This window comes from Chenopodium album, chromosome 27 (assembly GCF_948465745.1).
Source record: "Chenopodium album chromosome 27, dcCheAlbu1.1, whole genome shotgun sequence".
Classification (NCBI taxonomy): Eukaryota; Viridiplantae; Streptophyta; class Magnoliopsida; order Caryophyllales; family Amaranthaceae; genus Chenopodium; species Chenopodium album.
Window position 1 is genome coordinate 26,033,096 of NC_137860.1, and position 20,771 is coordinate 26,053,866.

The window sequence follows — 20,771 nt, forward strand, 5'->3', positions numbered from 1 at the left end:
ACAAATTTATTTATGTAATTATTTTTACAATAGCAAATTTGTTTGTCTATTAAATTGGAAAAATATTTTGACCCTACCCAATAAAAGCTTAGTTTGTTAAAAGCCCAGTCCATTTAGAGCCCTATAAACTTGGCCTTGACTCTATTATCATTGGCCTATCTTATCAATAACCAGCTCTACTTGTGTTACAGATACTATAGCACTCAAAGACTTAATAAGAAGCGATGTGTTTAGTTTCGGGGTTGTTTTATTAGAGCTCATCACAGGGAAATCACCAATTGTGAGAAGCAATAATGCTGAACCCATGCAATTATCACATAATTGCATGGACTACTCCTAAGCTTGAGAGTGGGGATATAGAGAACATTGTCGATAAGAGATTGGAAGGACATTTCAACACCAACTCTGCATGGAAAGCCTTGGAGATTGCTATGATGTGTGTATCATCTACTTCAATCCAAAGGCCAACCATGAACCAAGTGTTGAGTGATCTGAATGATTGTTTCACCATCGAAATGTCCCAAGGAAGAAATAAAGAGATGGACATCCATGATTATGGTTATCCTACTACTGACATTATTATCAGTAGTAGGATAATAATGTCACTTTGATATTTAAAATAGAAGAACTCTTCTATTGAAACATATTATCAGTATCAATGTACTACATACTCTATTTTTATGTAATTAAGTTGTTATGTATAAGCTCCTAAATAAGTTCCCAAGTTTTACTTTAGAATTTGAATTGTCAAAATATATATATTGTTGACGTAAGATTATAATACAATTATTATTCGAAATCTTATTGTAGCGTTTATCATTGATAACTAGCACGGTACCCATGCCAGCACATACGTGCACTTCAACTGAAATCTTAGCTTTAGATATGATTATTTTTGTTGTGATATTGCAAGGACAGATTATTAAAAAGATTGCAAGGACAGATTATTAGCACCAAGTCTGTAAGGAAGGCCTTTGATATTGCAAGGACAGATTATCATCTACCGCGATCCTAAGGCCAAGCATCAAGCTTGAACCAAGTGTTGGTTGATTTGAATGAGTGTTTAGCCATTGAGATGTCCCAAGAAAAACAAGAACCTCTATTGACATCAACCATGACACAGCCATTGCTGATACATCGGTTGAAATGAGCTTTGGCAAGATAGTTAGCTGAAATGATGCGGAAAACAAAGTCAAATTGATCTTTAATTAAAAATAAATTTGTATTTGGTAAATGTTTCCAGTAATTTAAATTGTTGTGTAAGAGCTTCTTGTCAAAAAATAATTACTATAACTCTATAAGATACATTTATTTATTCTAGTTTATTTCACATATTCACATTTGCATTATAATCCAAAAATATTAAAAAGTTCCGATGCCGGGAATCGAACCCGGGTCTCCTGGGTGAAAGCCAGATATCCTAACCGCTGGACGACATCGGAATTGATGGTATTAGTCTCTCACGTAATTTACATAATCTAATAAATAATTAGCGTTATTTTTATCCTTTTTTCGCCTTACATTTTAGACTCCACTTAAGGCTTGTTTTTTTACCTTTTTGTTAGTTTCTCAAGAGAAGGCAAATTAAACTTATTATTCTTTTATCTTTTACTCAGGTATTTAAAAGAGAATAAATTTTAAAACATCGAAAATATATCCAATTACATCATACTAGATGAAACCCGTGCAATGCACGGTTTATTTGATTTTTTTTTTAAATAATCTTTTTTTATTAATGTGTTAAATTTGTTATTTATTTAGATAAAATTCCTAATATCTATACTTATATATTAAAAAGCGTTCCTAAAAACGTTTATGTTCCACGTAGATCTACACTAATATTGTGCCACATCACTACACTTATGCCACATCACCACTAGCATTGTAGCAATAATTTCATGTCACTATTGAGAAAAAAACATCCCACAAGATTCGAACATGTGACCTCATGTATATATGTTTAAGTAAACACATAAATAATTATACAGCGTAGAGAAAAATTAATAAAAACGAATAGATTCAACAAAATTAAGACAATGTTAAGTCTTTTTTTTTTTTTACCAACATTATGTCATTATATATATTTAAAAGTAGTAATCCGGTGCAACGCCCGGGCTACACACTAGTTAAAAGATAATATATAATATTTAATCAAGTTTAACTTAAAAAATTCATCCGCCCACTTTGCTTACATGTCATTTGAATTATTTAATTCTAAAAGAAATTAATAATCTCTTATAATCCTACGTGACCATCTCTTATTTAATTGGCTACAACAAAAATTTATAATCCTACGTGGCGCACTAAGAAAATTTATCTTCAAAAACCCGATATCACACGAAAAATTAATACAAATAAAAAATAACATTAATTGTACTATTAACTCAATCGTACACATACATGTCCAATTGTCAAAACTTGAAACATTAAGGGGCAAGCAACATGAGCTGCATTGCCCCCATATAAGGGTTAGTTGTTTGTCCAATATTTTCATTAGTAATGAATGAAAGAAAGACTGACATAATAATTATTGACAAAAATATAGAAGATATTTATAACTACTCTCATTAAATTTAGACCACATGCATGTAGCTGACTGCTGATAGTATATTATCAAGACCATCTTCCTACCTATCTAGCTTAACAATCAAATCTCAATCACAACTACCTAATTTTGCTATATTCCCAACTTCCCCTCTATAAAAAGGGCACAAAAATATGTGTGTGTATTAATTAAATCTAGTCACCTCAATTATTGCTATTATATGTCTAGCTGCACTAGTATTATTGCACATACACTTGGTTATACGGCATTCTCCCTCCAATTTTTGCCATTTCTAGAGTGGTTACCTTGAGTGTTATTAGTTATTACCATTTTCAAGTGTAACATATTATGTTTGAGATAGTTGGGATGTCTTTGTCTCAAGGAAAAAGGTTATAAAAAACAATGTAGTAGTTAGTTGTATGTGCACGTTTCTACATTTATTAGGGTTTGCTATTCAAAAAATCGATAATAATGGTACTATGGTAGTATTATTTACTCTGTAATCATAACATCTTAACGTTGGTACCTCTTGTGACAGAAAAGAAATTTTTCATAAATACAACAATTAAGTCTTAATTAGTAGAAACAAACTATTTCATCAAAATCTAGAGTGTTCTCATATATTGAAATTCAGTTCAGTTCAGTTCTGTTCTGTTCAGTTTAGTTCAGTTCAGCTCCTAATTTCCTTCTCTTATAAAATATTCATTTCAGTTCAGTTTAGTTCAGTTCAACTGAGTTTAACCAATGAGAACAGGCCCCAAAAGTATGATATACAAGTTTAATTTTGAACTAATTAATCTTAAAAGTTCATGGCCTACATGCACTCCCATGTAATTTATTGTGTAAACCTTTTTTTTTTATTTATTTATTTTTTTTTTTTTTTGAAAGAAATTAATTGTGTAAACTTCTCCTTGAAACCTAATTCCTTTTTTCACTAAATATCGAGTATTAATTCCTAATACAGTACAATGAATCAAATAACAAAATTATTTAGTTGATATTTCAACTTCAATTCATAGTCATATACTCACACGTAATTAGAACAAGATTTATTTTATCTCATTGAAAATATATAATTTTAGTTTTTGAATATTTGTTCATCTAGAACACAATTTTCTGCCTTTCATTAGCACTACTGTTTAAGGTTATGCACACAATTCTAGGACATATGAGTAAATGCTTCAATTTTTTGAAATTGATGAATAATTCCTCGTAGTTGTGCATTGATGTATGTTTTTATTGAAATATATTGTATACGCAATTCGAGCCCAGTATTATGTACTCCGTAATACATACAACACTTTGACCAATACTTTACTTAAATAATTTATTTTGACTTTAGTGATTTATGGATCTTGTAAATTCGGTTCAATTATTTCCACTTTCATGGTTTACTTATTAATAACTAAATATATTATTGATTGAAATAATGAATTGACAATCATAATTTAAGAAGTGTTGCAAAAAATGAAATTAAACAACTGATGATTAGTTAAGGCTTTGTTCAAATCAATTCAACTAGTTTTGTCTAAAAATTACTCCTATATGTGAACTTATTTTATCTGAACTTGTTTTATCCAAAATTGCTACTTGTGTATGTCCAGAAAAATAATTAATTTATCTTAACCTTTTTTTATTGAACTTATCTTGTACAAATAAGATGAAATAAATAGATCCTGAGTGGCCTAGTCAGATTACATGAAACGTACGCCAAATTTCTCAAATTAATCACTATATAATTACAAGAAAAGATTGATCATCTTGAATTGAACATGACACTTCAATGCCAAATAATACTAACCAGCCTTTCAGAATAATCATTATACAAGTAAGGGAGGTGCATAATTGCAAAATTGGTTAAGAAGATTAGAGTATACAAATCATCAAGAAAATTAAACCAAAGCTTTGAATGTACATTCAACCACTAAAGTGTCTCCTTAATGCAACCATTCAATGCACACTCTCACCATATATACCCCCCTTATAATAAATGTAAACTTACACTAAATAGCCTTGAACCCTTTCTAAAAAACCAAGAATAAAAATATATCACTCTATAGTAATTAAAATAAAAAGAGAAAAAAAAAATGGGGATGAAATTTGAAGGTGTAGTTTTTAGTCTAATATTTTTGGGATCAGCATTATTTGTAAATGCACAAGATGCAAGTTTAGTTCCAGCAATTATCACATTTGGTGATTCAACCGTTGATGTAGGAAACAATGATTATGTTGCTACTATTTTCAAGGCTGATTATCCTCCTTATGGTAGGGATTTTGCTAATCATAAACCTACTGGAAGGTTTTGTAATGGAAAATTAGCCACTGATATTACTGGTACTTTCTAACTCCTTTATCATAAAGCTTGGTTTTCATTCCATTTTTTTATACATAAATTATGTCTTTGTTGGGTATATACATTGCATAACTTGTAACAACCCTAGGCGGGTTTTGGTTATTAAGAATCAAGATTTGTTGATATGGTGTCACCAGTCTTTACAAGACAAGCTACCATTTTTTAGTTGCAACGTCTGTATCTTATGACTTAAACATTAAAGAGGGATCCGAGAGAAAAAGTTTGGGGTTGTATTGGCGAATTAGTCTCCTTGAAGTCAAAGTTTAGTATAAGTCATGTTTAATATATGTAGTAATTATTGTATCAACTTAATCTTACTTATTTTGTCTTATTACTTTTTATTGGCAATTTGATGTATAAATTGGAACATGTTAATCTTGTAGCTGAAACTCTGGGCTTCACAACATATGCACCAGCATACTTAAGCCCACAAGCATCAGGAAAGAACCTTCTTATTGGAGCCAATTTTGCATCTGCTGGTTCAGGCTATGATGAGAAAACTGCTGCTCTTAGCGTAAAGTCAACTCTACCTTTACTCTACATTCTTTTTTTTTTTTAAAAAAAATTAATTTCATTAAAAAAATAATTAAAAAAAAAAAAAAAGGTTACAGCCATAACATATAGCATAAATACAATTTAACTCATCCTTGCTCGTCTAATTTAAGGGGAAAAAAAAAAGAAGAAGTATTAAAATCAAACTAAATATATAGTGTAACCTAATAAGGTTAAACTGTAATTGTGTAACAATCATCGATTTATATATAAACACGAGTGAGTGTTACAAGTTTCAATTTTAACTTTAAGGTTACACACTATTACTAACCAAATTAAAAATGACAATAAATTGACAACTATAGCTATAATTAGTCATAAAATCTACAGTTATATACTTGTATATTTTAAGACGACATTAATTATCATATTTAATTTTTCATCGTATTTACTAATGAATTTAATTTGGAGTGCAGCACGCAATTCCATTGTCGCAACAACTAGAGTACTACAAGGAGTACCAAGGGAAGCTAGCAAAGGTGGCAGGTGACAGTAAAGCTAAGTCAATCTTAAAGGATGCTCTTTACATAGCTGGATTTGGGAGCAGTGACTTTGTTCAGAATTACTATGTCAATCCCTTCATCAACAAATTATACACCCCCGACCAGTACTCTTCTTACCTTGTTGGAATTTTCTCAAACTTCGTCCAGGTAATCAAACTCAACCCGACCCTTTGGTTTTAATACTTCATTTATTATTCTTAGTTTTATTTTTTAGTAGACTTGTCAAAACTTAACCCGATCTCTTTACGTTACACGAAAATTTGTTATGACATGAAAATATTAAACCGGTGTTACGAAGTTAGTTTAGATATTTAGGTCATTTATTGGGTTAGGTATTTATTTTCATCTCTTAATTGTTTGAAAAAAATGTTGGGAAGGACATCGTGCACAAAACCCTATTGGGTTGAATTTTTAGTTTTGGTCATAAATTCACAATTTGTAAGCCACACATAATGGGCCGTTATGTGCATTAATAATGCTACTTGCCCAAGTGTCTTCCTTATGAGTTGTGGACCAAACGTACTATTCCATTTCAGATATTATGATCACATTAATGTTGAAAATAAATTTTCACAAATTTTTTCTTTTCTTTTTGAAAGAATATTTTCACATAATTTTGTTTAAAAGAACATACTGTATAATTTAAGATTTCGTATATTAAAACATACACAGACAAGTATATTTCTAAACTTACGGTCACTTAATGACTTATAGTCATAAATATAAATTATTAATAATATGGGATAATGTGACGATTAATTCTAGGCCAACGGGTAATACATTACTAGATCGCCAAATGAAAGACTTAAAATGTTTAGTATTGGTCTACAGGAGCTTTATGGATTAGGAGCAAGAAAGATTGGAGCAACTTCACTTCCGCCATTAGGTTGCATACCAGCTACCATCACACTCTTTGGATTTCACCAAAATGGCTGTGTTTCACGACTCAACGTCGATGCCCAGGGATTCAATAAGAAGCTCAATGCAGCTGCTTCTAAGCTGAAGAAACAGCTCCCTGGCCTTAAACTTGTTATTTTCGACATTTACAAGCCCCTCTTCGATTTAGTCCAATCTCCCTCAAAATCTGGTAATCATATATCTTCGACGAATAAGATACATTTTGTGTAATGTAATCAATGATTTTACTGACTGAATTTTTTTCTCATAGGATTTTCTGAGGCCAGGAAGGGATGCTGTGGTACAGGAACAATAGAGACGACATCACTTCTATGTAATCCTAAGTCTATCGGAACTTGCAGCAACGCCACCCAATACGTGTTCTGGGACAGTGTGCATCCTTCTGAGGCTGCTAACCAGGTTCTGGCTGATGCCCTTATAGTTCAAGGCATTGACCTCATCAGTTAAATGGTGTTCGAGCAACTATTTTTCTACAATGCTTGTATACTACATAATACAACTGTCTTCTTGCACTAGCTTTAAAATTTACCTCATTGCTTTTTTCATATCAGTGTATTTGCTCTCAAAATATAAGACTTCTCTTGTTACAAGAAAATCAGTGTGTAATCAAATATATGATACTACATGTAAAAGCCATCTGTTGTAACTATTGAGTTTATGAAACTTATATGTTACCATTTCAATATAAATTTTCCAGTTATTCATGAAACTTGTTCATCATATACAATAATAACATAATAGCAGTGTATTTTAATCAAACAACAGTAAGAAATTGAAATTGAAATTGAAATTGAAATTGAAATTGAGCTGAATGCAAGTATGTTTCACTGCTAAAAGTCATGAGCGAGTAAACACAGAAGATTTGAAACAGGGCTGTTACTCCATTATAATGACTAAATTTATGAAGAAATACCTCAGATAATGTTTACAGCATTGTCGCAGTGGAAACCAAATTACGTAATAAAACACAATGGACTCAATCCAATCACCTGTTTAGCAACATAAGTCCATACATATCATCAGCAAACATATATTAGTCATACCTTTATGTATGTGCAAACCATTTGTATATTATCCAAGCATGTCATTCTTATTTGACACAAAATTAGTTAAATCCTCAAATATAAAATGCTGAGGATACTGTGATGAATTCCCGATATATCATATGTACACAGGAAGGCCTAAGTCCTGAGTCAACATTATTATATGTTACCTCAATCATCCAGTACTACTATATGATGCAGACTTTTTGTGTTTCTGCAACCATCTAGACTCCCTGAAGACTTCAGCATACTTTGTCAAATCTGACTTTTGCCAGTAATCTGACTCTTGTGCCGGTGTATAATCTAAGGACAAAAAACCCCCAGGTCTTTCCCTTCCGAGCACATGGCTAACTCCACTAAGTGACTTTGATCTCACTCGATTAGCATTCTCTTCTTCTTCGGCCAAGCTTGTGAGTGGTTGATATTCCATTGAAGAGTTGTTCGACATCTGAGGAGATGAGGCTAATCTTGGACTCTGGGGGTTGCTTCTTGAACCACTATGTCCTGCTGCATAGTACTTCATCCCAATGTCATCAACTGAAAATGATCTAGACATTGGAGAAACTTTGTTACCTTGATTATGATTATAGCTATGATGGTGGTGATGACTAGAGATTCCTCTAACTAACTTTCGTAGGTTAGAAAAGAACTTGATTTTCTTGTTGTGGGGTTTGTGAACAGAGTTAGGACCAGAGTATTCGTCGTGATCAGTGCTGTCTGTAAGATAAGAAGGTTGTGAAGAAGGCCATTGATCAAAATCAAAGTCTGTGAGGCTAGGTGGCTCTTTGTTTGCTCCGTCTTCAGTATTAGCATATTCGAGTATTAGTTGCTTTGCTTTCTGCTCTGAAGTAGGACTTAAGCACATACTCAAGTCCCTAGCAACTATTTTACCAGGTGGGGGCTGGTAGTTCCTTAATTCGTAACGTAAACAGGCATTTATCCATCGGAGGTAGACTAGTTCCTCCACTTCACCACACCTATCTACTTGAAGCCTCTCAACTTCATTTGTCAACTTCTCATTTTTTTCCCTTAGTCGAATTATTTCTTTGTGGAGCTCCTCTTTCTGTAAGTTTAAGAGCTTGAGAAGTCAAACACTAAACCACTTCGTACAATAACAAAAACCACAAGTTCTGAATATGTATATCAGTATATGTATGCAACATGCACCAGTATGCCTAAAAAGCCTAAACTGCCACAAAAATACTTTCAAAAGAAATCGAAAAGTCTTGTCAGGAATATGGAATAGAGAGAAACTTACATCAGGATCTTCAAAAAGGGAGGTAGCGAGAATTTGGGTGGATTCCAATCGTTGAGCTAAATCAGCATTCTCTTGCTGCAAATTCTCGTTACACTTTCTTAATTCCTCAGCTTCAGCCTCCAGTTCAGTAAGCCGTTGCACCTCAGACTGATCATCAGAAATACTAGTGCTAGCCTCATGCTCATGTTCGTGCTCTTGGAAATTCACAACTCTTTGTGTAAGGTCTAAGATCTGCTCTCTATTTTGCTCAGCCTCAGACCTAATCTTTCGCTTTAGCAGTTTGATTTTCGCTCTTGCAGCTTCCAACTCGGAAACAACCTTAGAATGATCAGCAACCTGCTCCTTTAGCCTCTTATTTTCTGCCTGCAAATTATCAATCTTCATCAAGAAAAGCTTTGTCTCTATATTATTGATCTTTAGACGATTTTGGAGCTCCATCATCACCGTTTCCTGCTCCTGAAGACCGTAATACTCAAGCAACTGAACCTCAAGCTTCCTTTCTCTTTCGACAAGGAACTTTATCCTTTTCTGAAGGTTCATTATCTCCTGTTCATAGTCATCCCTTTCTACTCTTCTAAGTGATTTAGGTAAGTCTTTTTTTACTGTAAAACTCTCCCCATCAATCTTCGATGAGTTTACAGCATCAAATTCCTTGACTACCTGATCAAATTCGGGCAGCAAGAATGCATCTCGATCACCACTATATCTACCATTAGGCGAGGCATGTATGGCTGAATTATCAACACGGACACGAATGCATGGCTTGTCCTGATTAAAGGAACAAAATGCAAGAATTCTTCATCAGAAAAATCAAAGTTCTGCTCTATGTTAGCAGGACTGAGGAAATAACAAAAATCGTTCACAAAATAATCTTTAACTATGTTACAAGGATCATGTTAAGGTGTCAATAACAATTGTGTATAATTCAGCTTACAAAATCCAAAGCAATAGAAAGGGTCATCATATGAATTGCATTACCAAAAAAAAAAAACACAAAGAAAATTTCAAAATTTTAAGTTACTTCATATGTAAATATTTTTTGTAATCTATATCATTATCTAGATTAAGTTACTCATGATTAACAGATTAAGTTTCTAAGAATCAAATAATGGTAACAGCGGTGTGAAACAGTCCTGTATTGGTTGGAAATCGGTGTAATTATGTTCTAATTATAGAAATTTGATTTGTGATCACTGATCAGAATTAGAGAAAATCCTAGTCTATTGAAACATAATTTTTTATAGCTTAAAAGAGCATATTTCTTAGCAAATCATCAAGAAAATCCATGGATAATCCTAATTCAAACAATAATAAATTCGAGGATTTGAAATAAGAATATAAATTAAGTTTGAATTGCCAGCTTGCATTATTCACATGTAATTACAGGAGTTCATCCACATTTGACCAGTTAATACTAATCACATCACTTAAAATCAATGATCATTAATCAAAAACTGAGCAACTGATCAAATTTATACAGAAATCCAATTAATTTTCGAAACAAACGAACTTACATCTGCATCAACTGAATCCATCTCAGGTTGATTATCATCCTTAACCCTGATTCTCCCCTCATAATCAGCTTTCTTATCAGAATCTGCTAAAAAATTTACAGAAAACATAATTTAATCAAACTTTGTAAACCCAATTAAATTAAACTAATCAAAATCATTGAATTTCATAAATATGATCAGTACAAACCTGAAACTGGAGGAGGAGGGGGATCAGATGGATTGATCCTTTTAATCCGAATTCGAGAATAGAGGAAACCAGCAAAGGATAAGGCTAATGCCACACCAAATTTTACCAATATTGGTTTTATATCTTGTCTATCTTTTATCATCATCATCATTTTAATTAAATTGTTTGTAAATTTTTTTCCTAATCTATAGTTTTGTTCTAATACCCACCTAATTAAAACAGAGAGCAAAAACAGAGTAAAAAACAGAGATCATTTGCCATCTTCTTCATCATCCTCCATCTCAAATATTACAACCTAAATCACAAGAAATATAAAAAATGAAATTAATCCAAAATTCAGTAGAACCTAGATAAATAAAAGCTCAATAATTAAGTCAAAGCATCAAATTCCCTCTTGAAACAAAAATTATTAAATAAATTATCAACAAGACAACAACAATAAAAATCCAATTTTTGATGATCATTTAGATACAAAATTTCAAAATAAACAAAATAAACAAATTTTAGACAATTAGGTAGTTAACTCAATATTTAATTCAAAACCAACAAATTTGTTATAACAAATATATATACATAAAATAATACCTTGTCAATTAGTTAGACCGTCTTGTACAAGAATTTGCGAAACTCATATATGTAAATTCAATATTAACTCAAAGTACAAAATGCTTATGGATATGATGAAATCAAAAAAGTAAGAAATGCCCGTTTGAAATTATGATGTTATGATGAAAAAAAAAGGCTTCAAATTTAATTATTGATGATCATGAAATGGAGAAGAAAAGCATAAAGTTGAGAATATACATACCTTGGAATAATGGACGTGAAGAAGAACAATAGTAAACGTATAGGTGTTGTGCTCGTGTTATATAATTAAATTATGATATCTGTCTATATCATTATATTTGTAAAAGCAATAACAAATCTTCATTAATTTTTGTTTCTTGTTATATAACTGGCTTTTTGTATTAAGATTTGGTCATTTTTTATATGGTTTTTTTGTTTGTAATATTTGTCTTTTTTATCAAGGTCGGTTAAATAAATGTTCCATAATAAGAGATTTAGAAACCACAAAATGCTTAAAAGTTAGGTTGGATGGTGAAAGAAGATAGAAAGGGAATTGTATGCTGATTTTAAGTTGGAAACCAAGAGAGATGATAGGACAGAAAGTCAGAATTAAAAATTTTAAAAAAAAATTTTAAAAAAAAAAATTAAAAAAAAATAAAAGTTGGTATTGGGCAAGTGGAGAAAAGAACTTACTAGAAAGAAACTAAAAGAATGATGATCGATTATAATTCCACGTTATGTATAAAGCTTAAATGCTTGATTTTGGAAAGGAAAGCTACATAGGATGGTTGTGACAATCCTTTAATGAAAGAGAATTTACTAAATTTATATAAATGTATAAATTGATATCTTGAGGTATATCCGTATATGGCCTGAAGTTGTAACATAATTTATTGCACAATTAGCGTATGAGAGGAATGGAGAAGGTGAACAACTATTGGCATCATTTTATAAGCACCTTGTCACCTTGATCACCCAAGGGATTGTTGTCTTGATGTGTATAATGATGGCCTAAAATTGCAATATAATTTATTGTGTGATTAGTTTTTCTTTAAATGTAACAAGAGAGAGTCTTTATGAATGTGTCTAGCAGCTTTATGATATTGTGCTCAATTGCTTAAAGAAGACTATCATGAAAGGCATGCATCAAGCAAGTGTGTAGGACATTAGAAAGACTAATATTCTAAAAATTTAATGACCCGAAATGATCTTGAATAACCACTCTGTGGTACTTGAATTATTGTAGACTGAATCATCAAAATGATTTTCATAGTACAATAAGGAAAGAGGACCAAGCAACATTATCAATTGATTTTTCATTAGTAGCCTAGTGAAATAGATATATAAAGCGAAGAGTTGATTTATCAATTGAAATTCTAAAAAAAACTCGAAGGATTTATATGATCCAAATTAATATTATCGAGAGAGGAAGGAACAAAAAAAGTAAGATTATTATGATCAACTAATATAATCCAAAATTTAGAGATATAAGATTACTTTCCGCTCTTTTTATTTTCTAGCTTCTAGTTTCTCTTTGTTTTTGGGGCTTGCCCCTCGTCTTCACCAAAAAAAAAAAAAAAAAAAAAAAAATTCCTTATAAAAATGTCAATGAAAACACTTAAACACTTGATTTAAATTACTCCCAACATCAAAAAGGCGCGTGGATTCTTCTTCACTTGAAAATGTTAATCCCGTTAATTGATCTGAATAAAATGTAAAGTAAAAAAGTTCATACTTGGAGCATGTTCTCATTGACTGAACTCAGCTGATCTGAACTGAACTGAAATATTTTATAAGAGAAGGAAATTAGGAGTTGAATTGAACTGAATTTCAACGTATGAGAACAGACCCTTGTTGTACTCCGTATTTTGTTGTTGAGAAATTATTTTCTAAGATTTTTTTTTTAACCATTGTACTCTTATTAAAATAAATTATGTGTGGAAAGTATTAATGGTACTAATGTACTATGTAGTTCTTTCATTAAATTATGTCATACATTAATTACAACACTATTGTTATAAATAAAGGATCGGGAACTTTGAATTACGGAGTACGATATATGATATTTTATTTTTGAAAGCTAGGATATATGATACTCTCTCCGTGTTTTTTTAAGTGATACACTTTTCATTTCCGCCCGTGTTTTTTTAAGTGTTCCTTTTTTGGCAAAAAAAGACATTAAAATATTATATCTCTCACCTCTCATGGTCCCCACCCAAACCCACTACTACTTTTTTTATTATATCTTTCCTTTCACATTCATTACTTTTCAATTAACTATTAACCCCATTATCTTTATTTAACAATTTTTTAATACCCTACTACCCCACTTACCTCTTATTTTATTTAAGTCAATTAAATTGCCTAAAACTATATGCCAATCAAAGTGTATCATTTTAAAAAAAACACGGAGGGAGTAATCAATTCTGAACAAAAGGAACATACAGTACAAAATATGAAATTTTCATTAGGTAATAGAAACTTCTAATCATTACTTTGGTGACACATATGGACGATATGGTACTTTAGGGTCAGTTCTGATTTACTGAACTGAACTTATTAGAGCTAAACTGAACTGAACTATTTAACTATTGATTAGTGATTTTAAACTACAGATTAATGATCTTTAATTATTTATTATTATATATACAAGTGTATATGCAAAAATACATATTAAAATATTATTAGTATTATTGTTGTTGTTGTTGTTGTTGTTGTTGTTGTTACTATTATTATTATCGTTTTTATAATATATGCTAAAAAGTATGAAATTTGGCTTAAATTATCATTAGTAATATCATTAGACATAAAGATAAATTGAACTGAACTGAACTAATTGGAGCTGAATTGAAATGAAGCTGAAGAGAAGAAGCCCTTAATTTAGAAGCCCACCATAATTTCTTTGGTTTTAATATGATAAATAGAAGGTTCTTAAATTCAAAGGTGAGTATCAATGTACAAAGTAGATTTTTTTTTAAAGCTGAAGAGAAGGACTTTGACCGAATCTCAACCCTTACGGTTCTTTTGATCCGTTATTTGCGGGTTAGACACTTTGAGAGTGAGGGGGAAAGGGTAAGGGATCCACACTCTCAAAGTGCCTCTAGCTTAGTGGGGATTGAATTCTCAACCTCAAAGTTGGAAGATACAATCTTTCCCGCTATACCAAGCTTAGCTTGGTAATGTAAGGAAGACTATCATGAAAAACCACATCCGAACCGACCCAATTCAAAATTGACCTGAAAACTATCTAATTTAAATTTCAATAATTAAGCATAACACAACTTTAAAATTGATCCGACCTGATTTAACCTCTTCAAACCTGATCCGAACATCCAATTAACACCTCTAGTCTGAAACATAGTCGAAAACTCGAAATCCTAGTAAGCCACGATGCATGATGGCATAAAAAACTCAGAAAAGTCCCAACACTTTATTAACGATGAGTATCACAATATCTGAAATAAATATTTGTGGTTAAATTTTTTAAGTATACAGTACATACAACTATACAAGTATATGTACTCCCTCCGTTTTTAAATTCTTGCTCCAATTTCTATTTGCGGCCGTTTTTAAATATTTGCTCTATTTTCTTATTTGGAAAGGTTTTACAATATTTAATTAATTTCTTTCACCTAATAAACCCAACATATATTCTATTTCCTCCAATTCTCTCCACTACTTTTACTCTCTCCTGCATGGAGAAATGGAGCAAGTATTTAAAAACGGAGAGAGTGATTCACTAATTTGAAGTCACACTATCAAGTTGAAGGAAAAAAAGGGTAGATCAACAAATCAACACTATGAATAATTCAATATGTAATAGTATACTCGGAGTAGTAATAATTACATGCCCGTCAAAAAAAAAATATTACATGAATATGATTAGCAATATACAAGTATTATAAAACCTACATAATCTTATCAAGCAATAAATATTCTAAGATATGCAAATGAAGTATTCAACACTCTGAATTTTTCTAGATTCTTACCAAGTACTTAATTGTAGAAGTATTAAACTAATCCTGCCTTAAAAAATACATCCGACCGCCTTTTAAAGTTTTGATTGCGACATTCATATGTATGATTTGTCCTAAATTCACATTTCACAAAGCAAATTAGGGATTTAATTAGCTACTGTACTATTCAAGTTTGACTATAGTAAAGTTATTGATTAGAAAAACATTGATCAACATCAGCATAATCACGTGATTATGCAGACATGTTTCACTACTCGATCGGGGATTTTGTTGATCATATTTTGTCTCATGCTAATTTATTTATTTTTATAAACAGAGATCTCAATTAATTTGGGTTTAACAATTTTTTTTATAAGTTTTTTTTAAAGTTAGGTTGCAGTAATTAGTTGTGTACTTGTGTTGCAGAGTTACAGGTGGACTTTAATAACTTCCACGTGCTTGACACCATATTACAACAGTTTTCATCGCTAAAAAAAATGGGATTGAGGCAAATTAGCAAACAATTTGTTGTTATTGGTTATTTGGTTGTACTTAACCTCAAAATCTCAAATCGAACCCTTCAAATAAATTATTTTCGAAAAGACTTTTTTTTTTTTTTTTTTTTTTTTTGAGTTCAGACATTCGCAAGGATTGACGATATAGGTGTTCGTACAGCTACTCACACCTTCAGCAGGATCGGATTCGCTATAGCCAGAGGAGTTGAATGAAATCTATTAGTGGTCCCACTTCGTACATGTGATCAATTCTTGGAATAGAAACTAACATCTCTATGAATGGTATCAATTCTTTTTTTCTACCAATTGGATGTTGGTTTAGTGGTGATTGGAACTACACTTGGTAGGGAGGACCTGTGTTCGATCCCCCGCAACAACAATTGGGAGGGAACTGGAACCTAACCACCCAGAACTGACCCCAAATCCGGATTAGCCCAAAGGGTGAACCGGGTAGAACACCAAAAAAAAAATCAATTCTTTTTTTTTTTTTTTTTTTTTTTTTTGACGAGATGATCAATTCTATTATATACACAGTAATTGTATGAAATTTTATGATAAGTAATATTGAATAAATATTTTATATCCTTAAAAATAAATTAGATATGTTATCAATATTTTATACCCATAATTATCAATATTTTATACCCATAAAACTAAAATACATATGACACTCGAATAATCAAAGACGACGCTAGGAAATTATTTGGTCGATATAGATTTTTTCAGGTTTAATTTGGCCGAATTTGGGTCGAGTTGACCAAATTATATATTAAAAAAAAAAAAACTCATTTTTAAACTAGCAAAACTAATGAGTTACTTCACAAGTTATTTATTTTCTTTTATTATTTAAATGATAAAATGAAAATAATAAAGTGGCACAGAACTCAATGCACAAAGTTGTGAGGGGAGATAAACTGAAATGTTAATTTCCGAGATTAACTGGGGCTCCCTCTAAAACAAATCAAAGTATATATTATGAATTCAGTGCCTTTTTGGTGCAGCAGGCCACATGGTGTGGCCTGCTGCCAAGTCAGCAAAAATAATGGGAGTTACTGGTATTGTCAGGATTACTTGTATTTTTCAGGTTTGTTTTTTTTTTTTTTTTTTTTTTTTTTTTTTTTTTTTTTTTCAGGAGTTACTTGTATAATTATTTATTTAGGGGTTACTTATATTTTTTTTTTCAAGAGTTACTTGTATGAATTACTTATTCAGGGGTTACTTGTATCATTCAGGGGTTACTTGTTTTATTTTTTTCAAGAGTTACCGATTACTTGTATTTTTTAGGGGTTACTTGTTTTTTTTAAGGGGTTACTTGTATGGGTTACTTATTCAGGGGTTATTTGTATGATTAATTATTCAAGGGTTACTTATATGAGTTACGTTACTAGCTTATATAAGTGTTACTTGTATGCATGGGTTACTTGTATGAGTTACTTGTTCAAGGGTTGCTTGTACGTATGCCCTATATATACCAAACCAGTACCACCCTACAAGTAACCCCTGACCAAAACCAGTAACATCGTACAAGTAACTCTTGAAAAAAAAAATTGTATTCTGGGTTACTTGTTTCTGGAGTTACTTGTAGGTGTTACTTGTAGAATGTTACTTGTATTCTGGGGTTACTTGTATGGAACACTTGAATGGGTTGAGTAACCGCCCTAGACCAAAATCTCGTACCAAACCAATAACACCCTACAAGTAACCCCTGACCAAAACTAGTAACACCAATACAAGTAACCCCGTAATACAAGTAATATCTACAAGTAACCTCTGACCAAAACCAGTAACACCCATACAAGTAACTTCGGAATACAGGTAACACCTACAAGTAACCCCTGACAAAACCAGTAACACCCATACAAGTAACCCAGAAACAAGTAACACCATACAAGTAACCCCTGCCGCACCATGTGGCCAGCCGCATACAAAAATTATACTTATGAATTTAAGTATGATTCAATTTTGTTTAGTATACATAAGCCTTGTCTGATTTTACTCCATTCTTTGTATGTATATATGATCTAATCAAAATTTGACCGTGTTTTTATACTAATTTATCAATCAATCAATCAACACCTTAATTCCATACGATTTACTTTTAAAAAATCCATTAATTGTTAAACTCCGAAATGAACAAATACTCCGAAATTTTTTCTTTTTTTGACGAGTACTCTGAAATAAACACTATAGAGTACCATGCATTATTTATTTTGAAAATTTTACCTAATACAAGTACTAGCTTATGTACGTTACTGCATTACATGCTAGTTGTACACTTAATTCCTTAGCAAATCAAACATTTGAACTACACTTGTACAGTTGATGGATAACACAATATATATCTATGAATAACAATCTAAGATTTAAAAATTTTATTTTTGAAGAATATTAGACCACCTTATGTCGAGTTTTGAATTATGTAAGTACAGTATGATTTTTGGTAAAATGTTGTACTTATGAAAACAGTGAAGATTAGAACGAAGACTTACCACAACAACAGTAATCAAAAGAGAAGAAAATTCTGAGTTTTTCAGCCAAAAGAGAAGAAAACTTTAAAAAAGAAAGTCTCTATTACAATTTACAAAACAATATGGAGTACATCACATTTCATTAATTTACTCAAATGCAGTTTATTTCAACGTGAAGCTAGGCAGAATTTTCTGTGAAGTTTTATTAGAAACCTGTTGTAGAAAATTAGAAATCACCTAATCAATACATAAGAGAAATGTTTCTAAGAAAAATAATGAAGTAATTGAAGCCTTTTATTCTCTAACTCTAAAGAGTTAGTAGTTACTTATTCTACAAAAGCTTCAATGATAGATGGTATTCCAGGGTTACTGAGTAGTCTGTAACGAGGGTATCCTGCAGTTTGTAGCAAAGATTTGTATTCAGGCTCTGTCCTTTCCTTACCCCCGCCAGTATGCGCGATCATTATTAAGTCTGATGCAAGTAATATGCCTTCCATTGACTCTTCCCCCTCTTGATGAAGTATTAATTCAAACAATATCAGCTTTCCTGTCTTTTCTGGTACTGCTTTTCGACAGTTCTTCAGGATCTTTACACAATCTTCATCGTTCCAGTCATGCAGAATTGACTGCAACACCAGAATGACAGAATAAAGATTGTTAAACATACTTGATAATGAAGCCATTCATAAATACATCCAATTACATGTTTTGAGATTATATGAATTTATACAGATGAGCACACCCGAATCAGTAGATGCTTGCTCACCTGTCAGGTACACTGAACATCTGCTGATTCTGCTACCAAACAAATAAAAAAAGGCAGCAATTTGGGTGATTCACAAACGCCATTTCAACAGCAATTAATAGAACGAACAACATACTTTGAGATTTATTTAATTTAGTTTGTAGAAGTCTGTAATTCTGTATTGGTGTCATAAAGTGAAACTGATGTAGAACAGCTACTACTTTGGATCAAAATGACAAATATATTGCATTGGAAGCAGGACTGTGAGCCTTCTTGAACACCATACAATCCTCAAATTATAGAAAAAATAAATATTGATATACAAATATGAAGTAGTTTTAGTTAATTACCTTCAAGATTGCAACATCAGCATCAGGAATGGCCTCAAACATATCACCTTCAACATGAGCAACTCCGTCATACTTGGGAGCAATGGCAATAACATGAGGCAGATCAAAGTTGATGCCTCTGATATTAGGAAAGGCCTTTACAACCTCATTTACAGCTGCACCAGTTCCCCCTCCTACATCTACAACTGATTTAACATCTGCAAATACATCTTTATACAGTGATGTGATAGCCCTGAACCCAATCTTTGCTGTACATGCCAACCCATCATGGAACACCCTATTAACTTCTTGATCTCTAGATAAAAATTCCCAAATATGATGTCCATGAGCCATCTCAAACGCTATTCCACCCTCTTTGATGGCAGAGCTGACATGGTGCATCGCAGCTAATAATTGAGGATGATTCTGCATAAGAATCATAGGAGCATAGCTTATATCATCATCATCATGTCGTAACAGTAGCCTAGAGGCTGGTGTTAACCAATAAAGGGTGCCATCTTCACTCAATTCGGTGGGGTTAACAACTGTGGTGAAGATGTCTCTACGAACCAAAATCTGCATGACACGTTTCAGGCACCTGAAATTGGGAGGGTGGGATTTAAAATGGGCACAAATTTCAGATACACTGATTGGATGGCCATGGGCATGGATGATGTCAGCAATGCCAAGCTCCACAATACATTTAAGGGCCATGGAATCCACAAATGCAAAAGTAATTCTGACTAATGTCTCCAGAGGTCCTTCGCCTACAACAGGATTATGCTCCTGGGACATATTCTCCTACTGTCTGAAAGGATTTATCAATACCTTATTTCGTTTTCATAAAACTCAATATCCATCAACTAAATTCGTACTTTCATAAAACTCAAAATTCACAGCAAAATTCGTTTCAATTTCGAAGCACACAAGTTACTTCCTCTTTAACAAAATTTATTAAAGATAAGCACAGAAGTTACTAGTTAGCTTAAATGTGCCAATATCAGTAACATCTTACAAGACCTAACCTATTAATTAGTGAAGACTTTCAAACATTCATTCAATTCTAATATATGTACTTATTTTTCGTAGACCATCCAGTAACTACACCTGACAGGCTGACATAATCAGGGTTTTCATTGTTCTAAAAAAAAAAAAGAAAAAAAAAATCAGGTTTTTGATTTCTATTCAAGATAATGCAAACTGAAGAACCTCGTTTTGAGTTCATTTATTCTTCTATGTAGAATTGAGAGTTTCAGTGATCTTTAAAAATACATATAACATATAACATATTCACAGGTTTCATGGGTAACACACCACT

General features: G+C 31.9%; 3 protein-coding genes and 1 non-coding gene across 6 annotated transcripts; 1 reads left to right on the top strand and 3 right to left on the bottom strand.

The window, feature by feature from the left end:
* Positions 1-1,370: 1,370 nt before the first annotated feature.
* On the bottom strand, positions 1,371-1,442 carry TRNAE-UUC (transfer RNA glutamic acid (anticodon UUC)). Its single transcript has one exon. It is a non-coding gene; the product is annotated as a tRNA-Glu (tRNA).
* Positions 1,443-4,539: 3,097 nt separating this feature from the next.
* LOC145621542 (GDSL esterase/lipase APG-like) lies at positions 4,540-7,560 on the top strand. Its single transcript, XM_081676275.1, has 5 exons — positions 4,540-4,879; positions 5,282-5,412; positions 5,867-6,100; positions 6,785-7,040; positions 7,122-7,560. Exons 1-5 carry the CDS (start codon positions 4,633-4,635, stop codon positions 7,316-7,318), a joined length of 1,065 nt encoding a protein of 354 aa, XP_081532401.1. The 5' UTR covers positions 4,540-4,632; the 3' UTR covers positions 7,319-7,560.
* Positions 7,561-7,732: 172 nt separating this feature from the next.
* LOC145621541 (protein CHUP1, chloroplastic-like) lies at positions 7,733-11,970 on the bottom strand. Of its 3 annotated transcripts, none has more exons than XM_081676272.1 (5): positions 11,682-11,970; positions 10,874-11,168; positions 10,687-10,772; positions 9,173-9,940; positions 7,733-8,977 (listed from the first exon to the last, which is right to left on the bottom strand). In XM_081676272.1, exons 2-5 carry the CDS (start codon positions 11,022-11,024, stop codon positions 8,090-8,092), a joined length of 1,893 nt encoding a protein of 630 aa, XP_081532398.1. In that variant the 5' UTR covers positions 11,025-11,168; positions 11,682-11,970; the 3' UTR covers positions 7,733-8,089. The 3 variants fall into 3 exon arrangements, with proteins under 3 accessions (XP_081532398.1, XP_081532400.1, XP_081532399.1); XM_081676274.1 differs by having other exon boundaries at positions 10,687-10,769; positions 11,682-11,968; XM_081676273.1 differs by lacking the exon at positions 11,682-11,970 and adding an exon at positions 11,459-11,626.
* A 6,575-nt stretch (positions 11,971-18,545) lies between these two features.
* On the bottom strand, positions 18,546-20,248 carry LOC145621572 (desmethylxanthohumol 6'-O-methyltransferase-like). Its single transcript, XM_081676295.1, has 2 exons — positions 19,475-20,248; positions 18,546-19,005 (listed from the first exon to the last, which is right to left on the bottom strand). The coding sequence occupies exons 1-2, from the start codon at positions 20,246-20,248 to the stop codon at positions 18,706-18,708; spliced, it is 1,074 nt and encodes a 357-aa protein (XP_081532421.1). The 3' UTR covers positions 18,546-18,705.
* Positions 20,249-20,771: the final 523 nt, after the last annotated feature.

Bases quoted from the DNA above. Each gene is read 5' to 3' on its own strand.
- LOC145621542 (XM_081676275.1), top strand. From the start codon at position 4,633: ATGGGGATGAAATTTGAAGGTGTAGTTTTTAGTCTAATATTTTTGGGA. The intron at 4,880-5,281 runs GTACTTTCTAAC...TTAATCTTGTAG, and splicing joins ATTAGCCACTGATATTACTG to CTGAAACTCTGGGCTTCACA. The intron at 6,101-6,784 runs GTAATCAAACTC...ATTGGTCTACAG, and splicing joins TTTTCTCAAACTTCGTCCAG to GAGCTTTATGGATTAGGAGC.
- LOC145621541 (XM_081676272.1), bottom strand. From the start codon at position 11,024: ATGATGATGATGATAAAAGATAGACAAGATATAAAACCAATATTGGTA. The intron at 10,773-10,873 runs GTTTGTACTGAT...TAAATTTTTTAG, and splicing joins CCCTCCTCCTCCAGTTTCAG to CAGATTCTGATAAGAAAGCT. The intron at 8,978-9,172 runs GTAAGTTTCTCT...TTAAACTTACAG, and splicing joins CCCTTTTTGAAGATCCTGAT to AAAGAGGAGCTCCACAAAGA.
- LOC145621572 (XM_081676295.1), bottom strand. From the start codon at position 20,248: ATGTCCCAGGAGCATAATCCTGTTGTAGGCGAAGGACCTCTGGAGACA. The intron at 19,006-19,474 runs GTAATTAACTAA...CTGGTGTTGCAG, and splicing joins CTGATGTTGCAATCTTGAAG to TCAATTCTGCATGACTGGAA.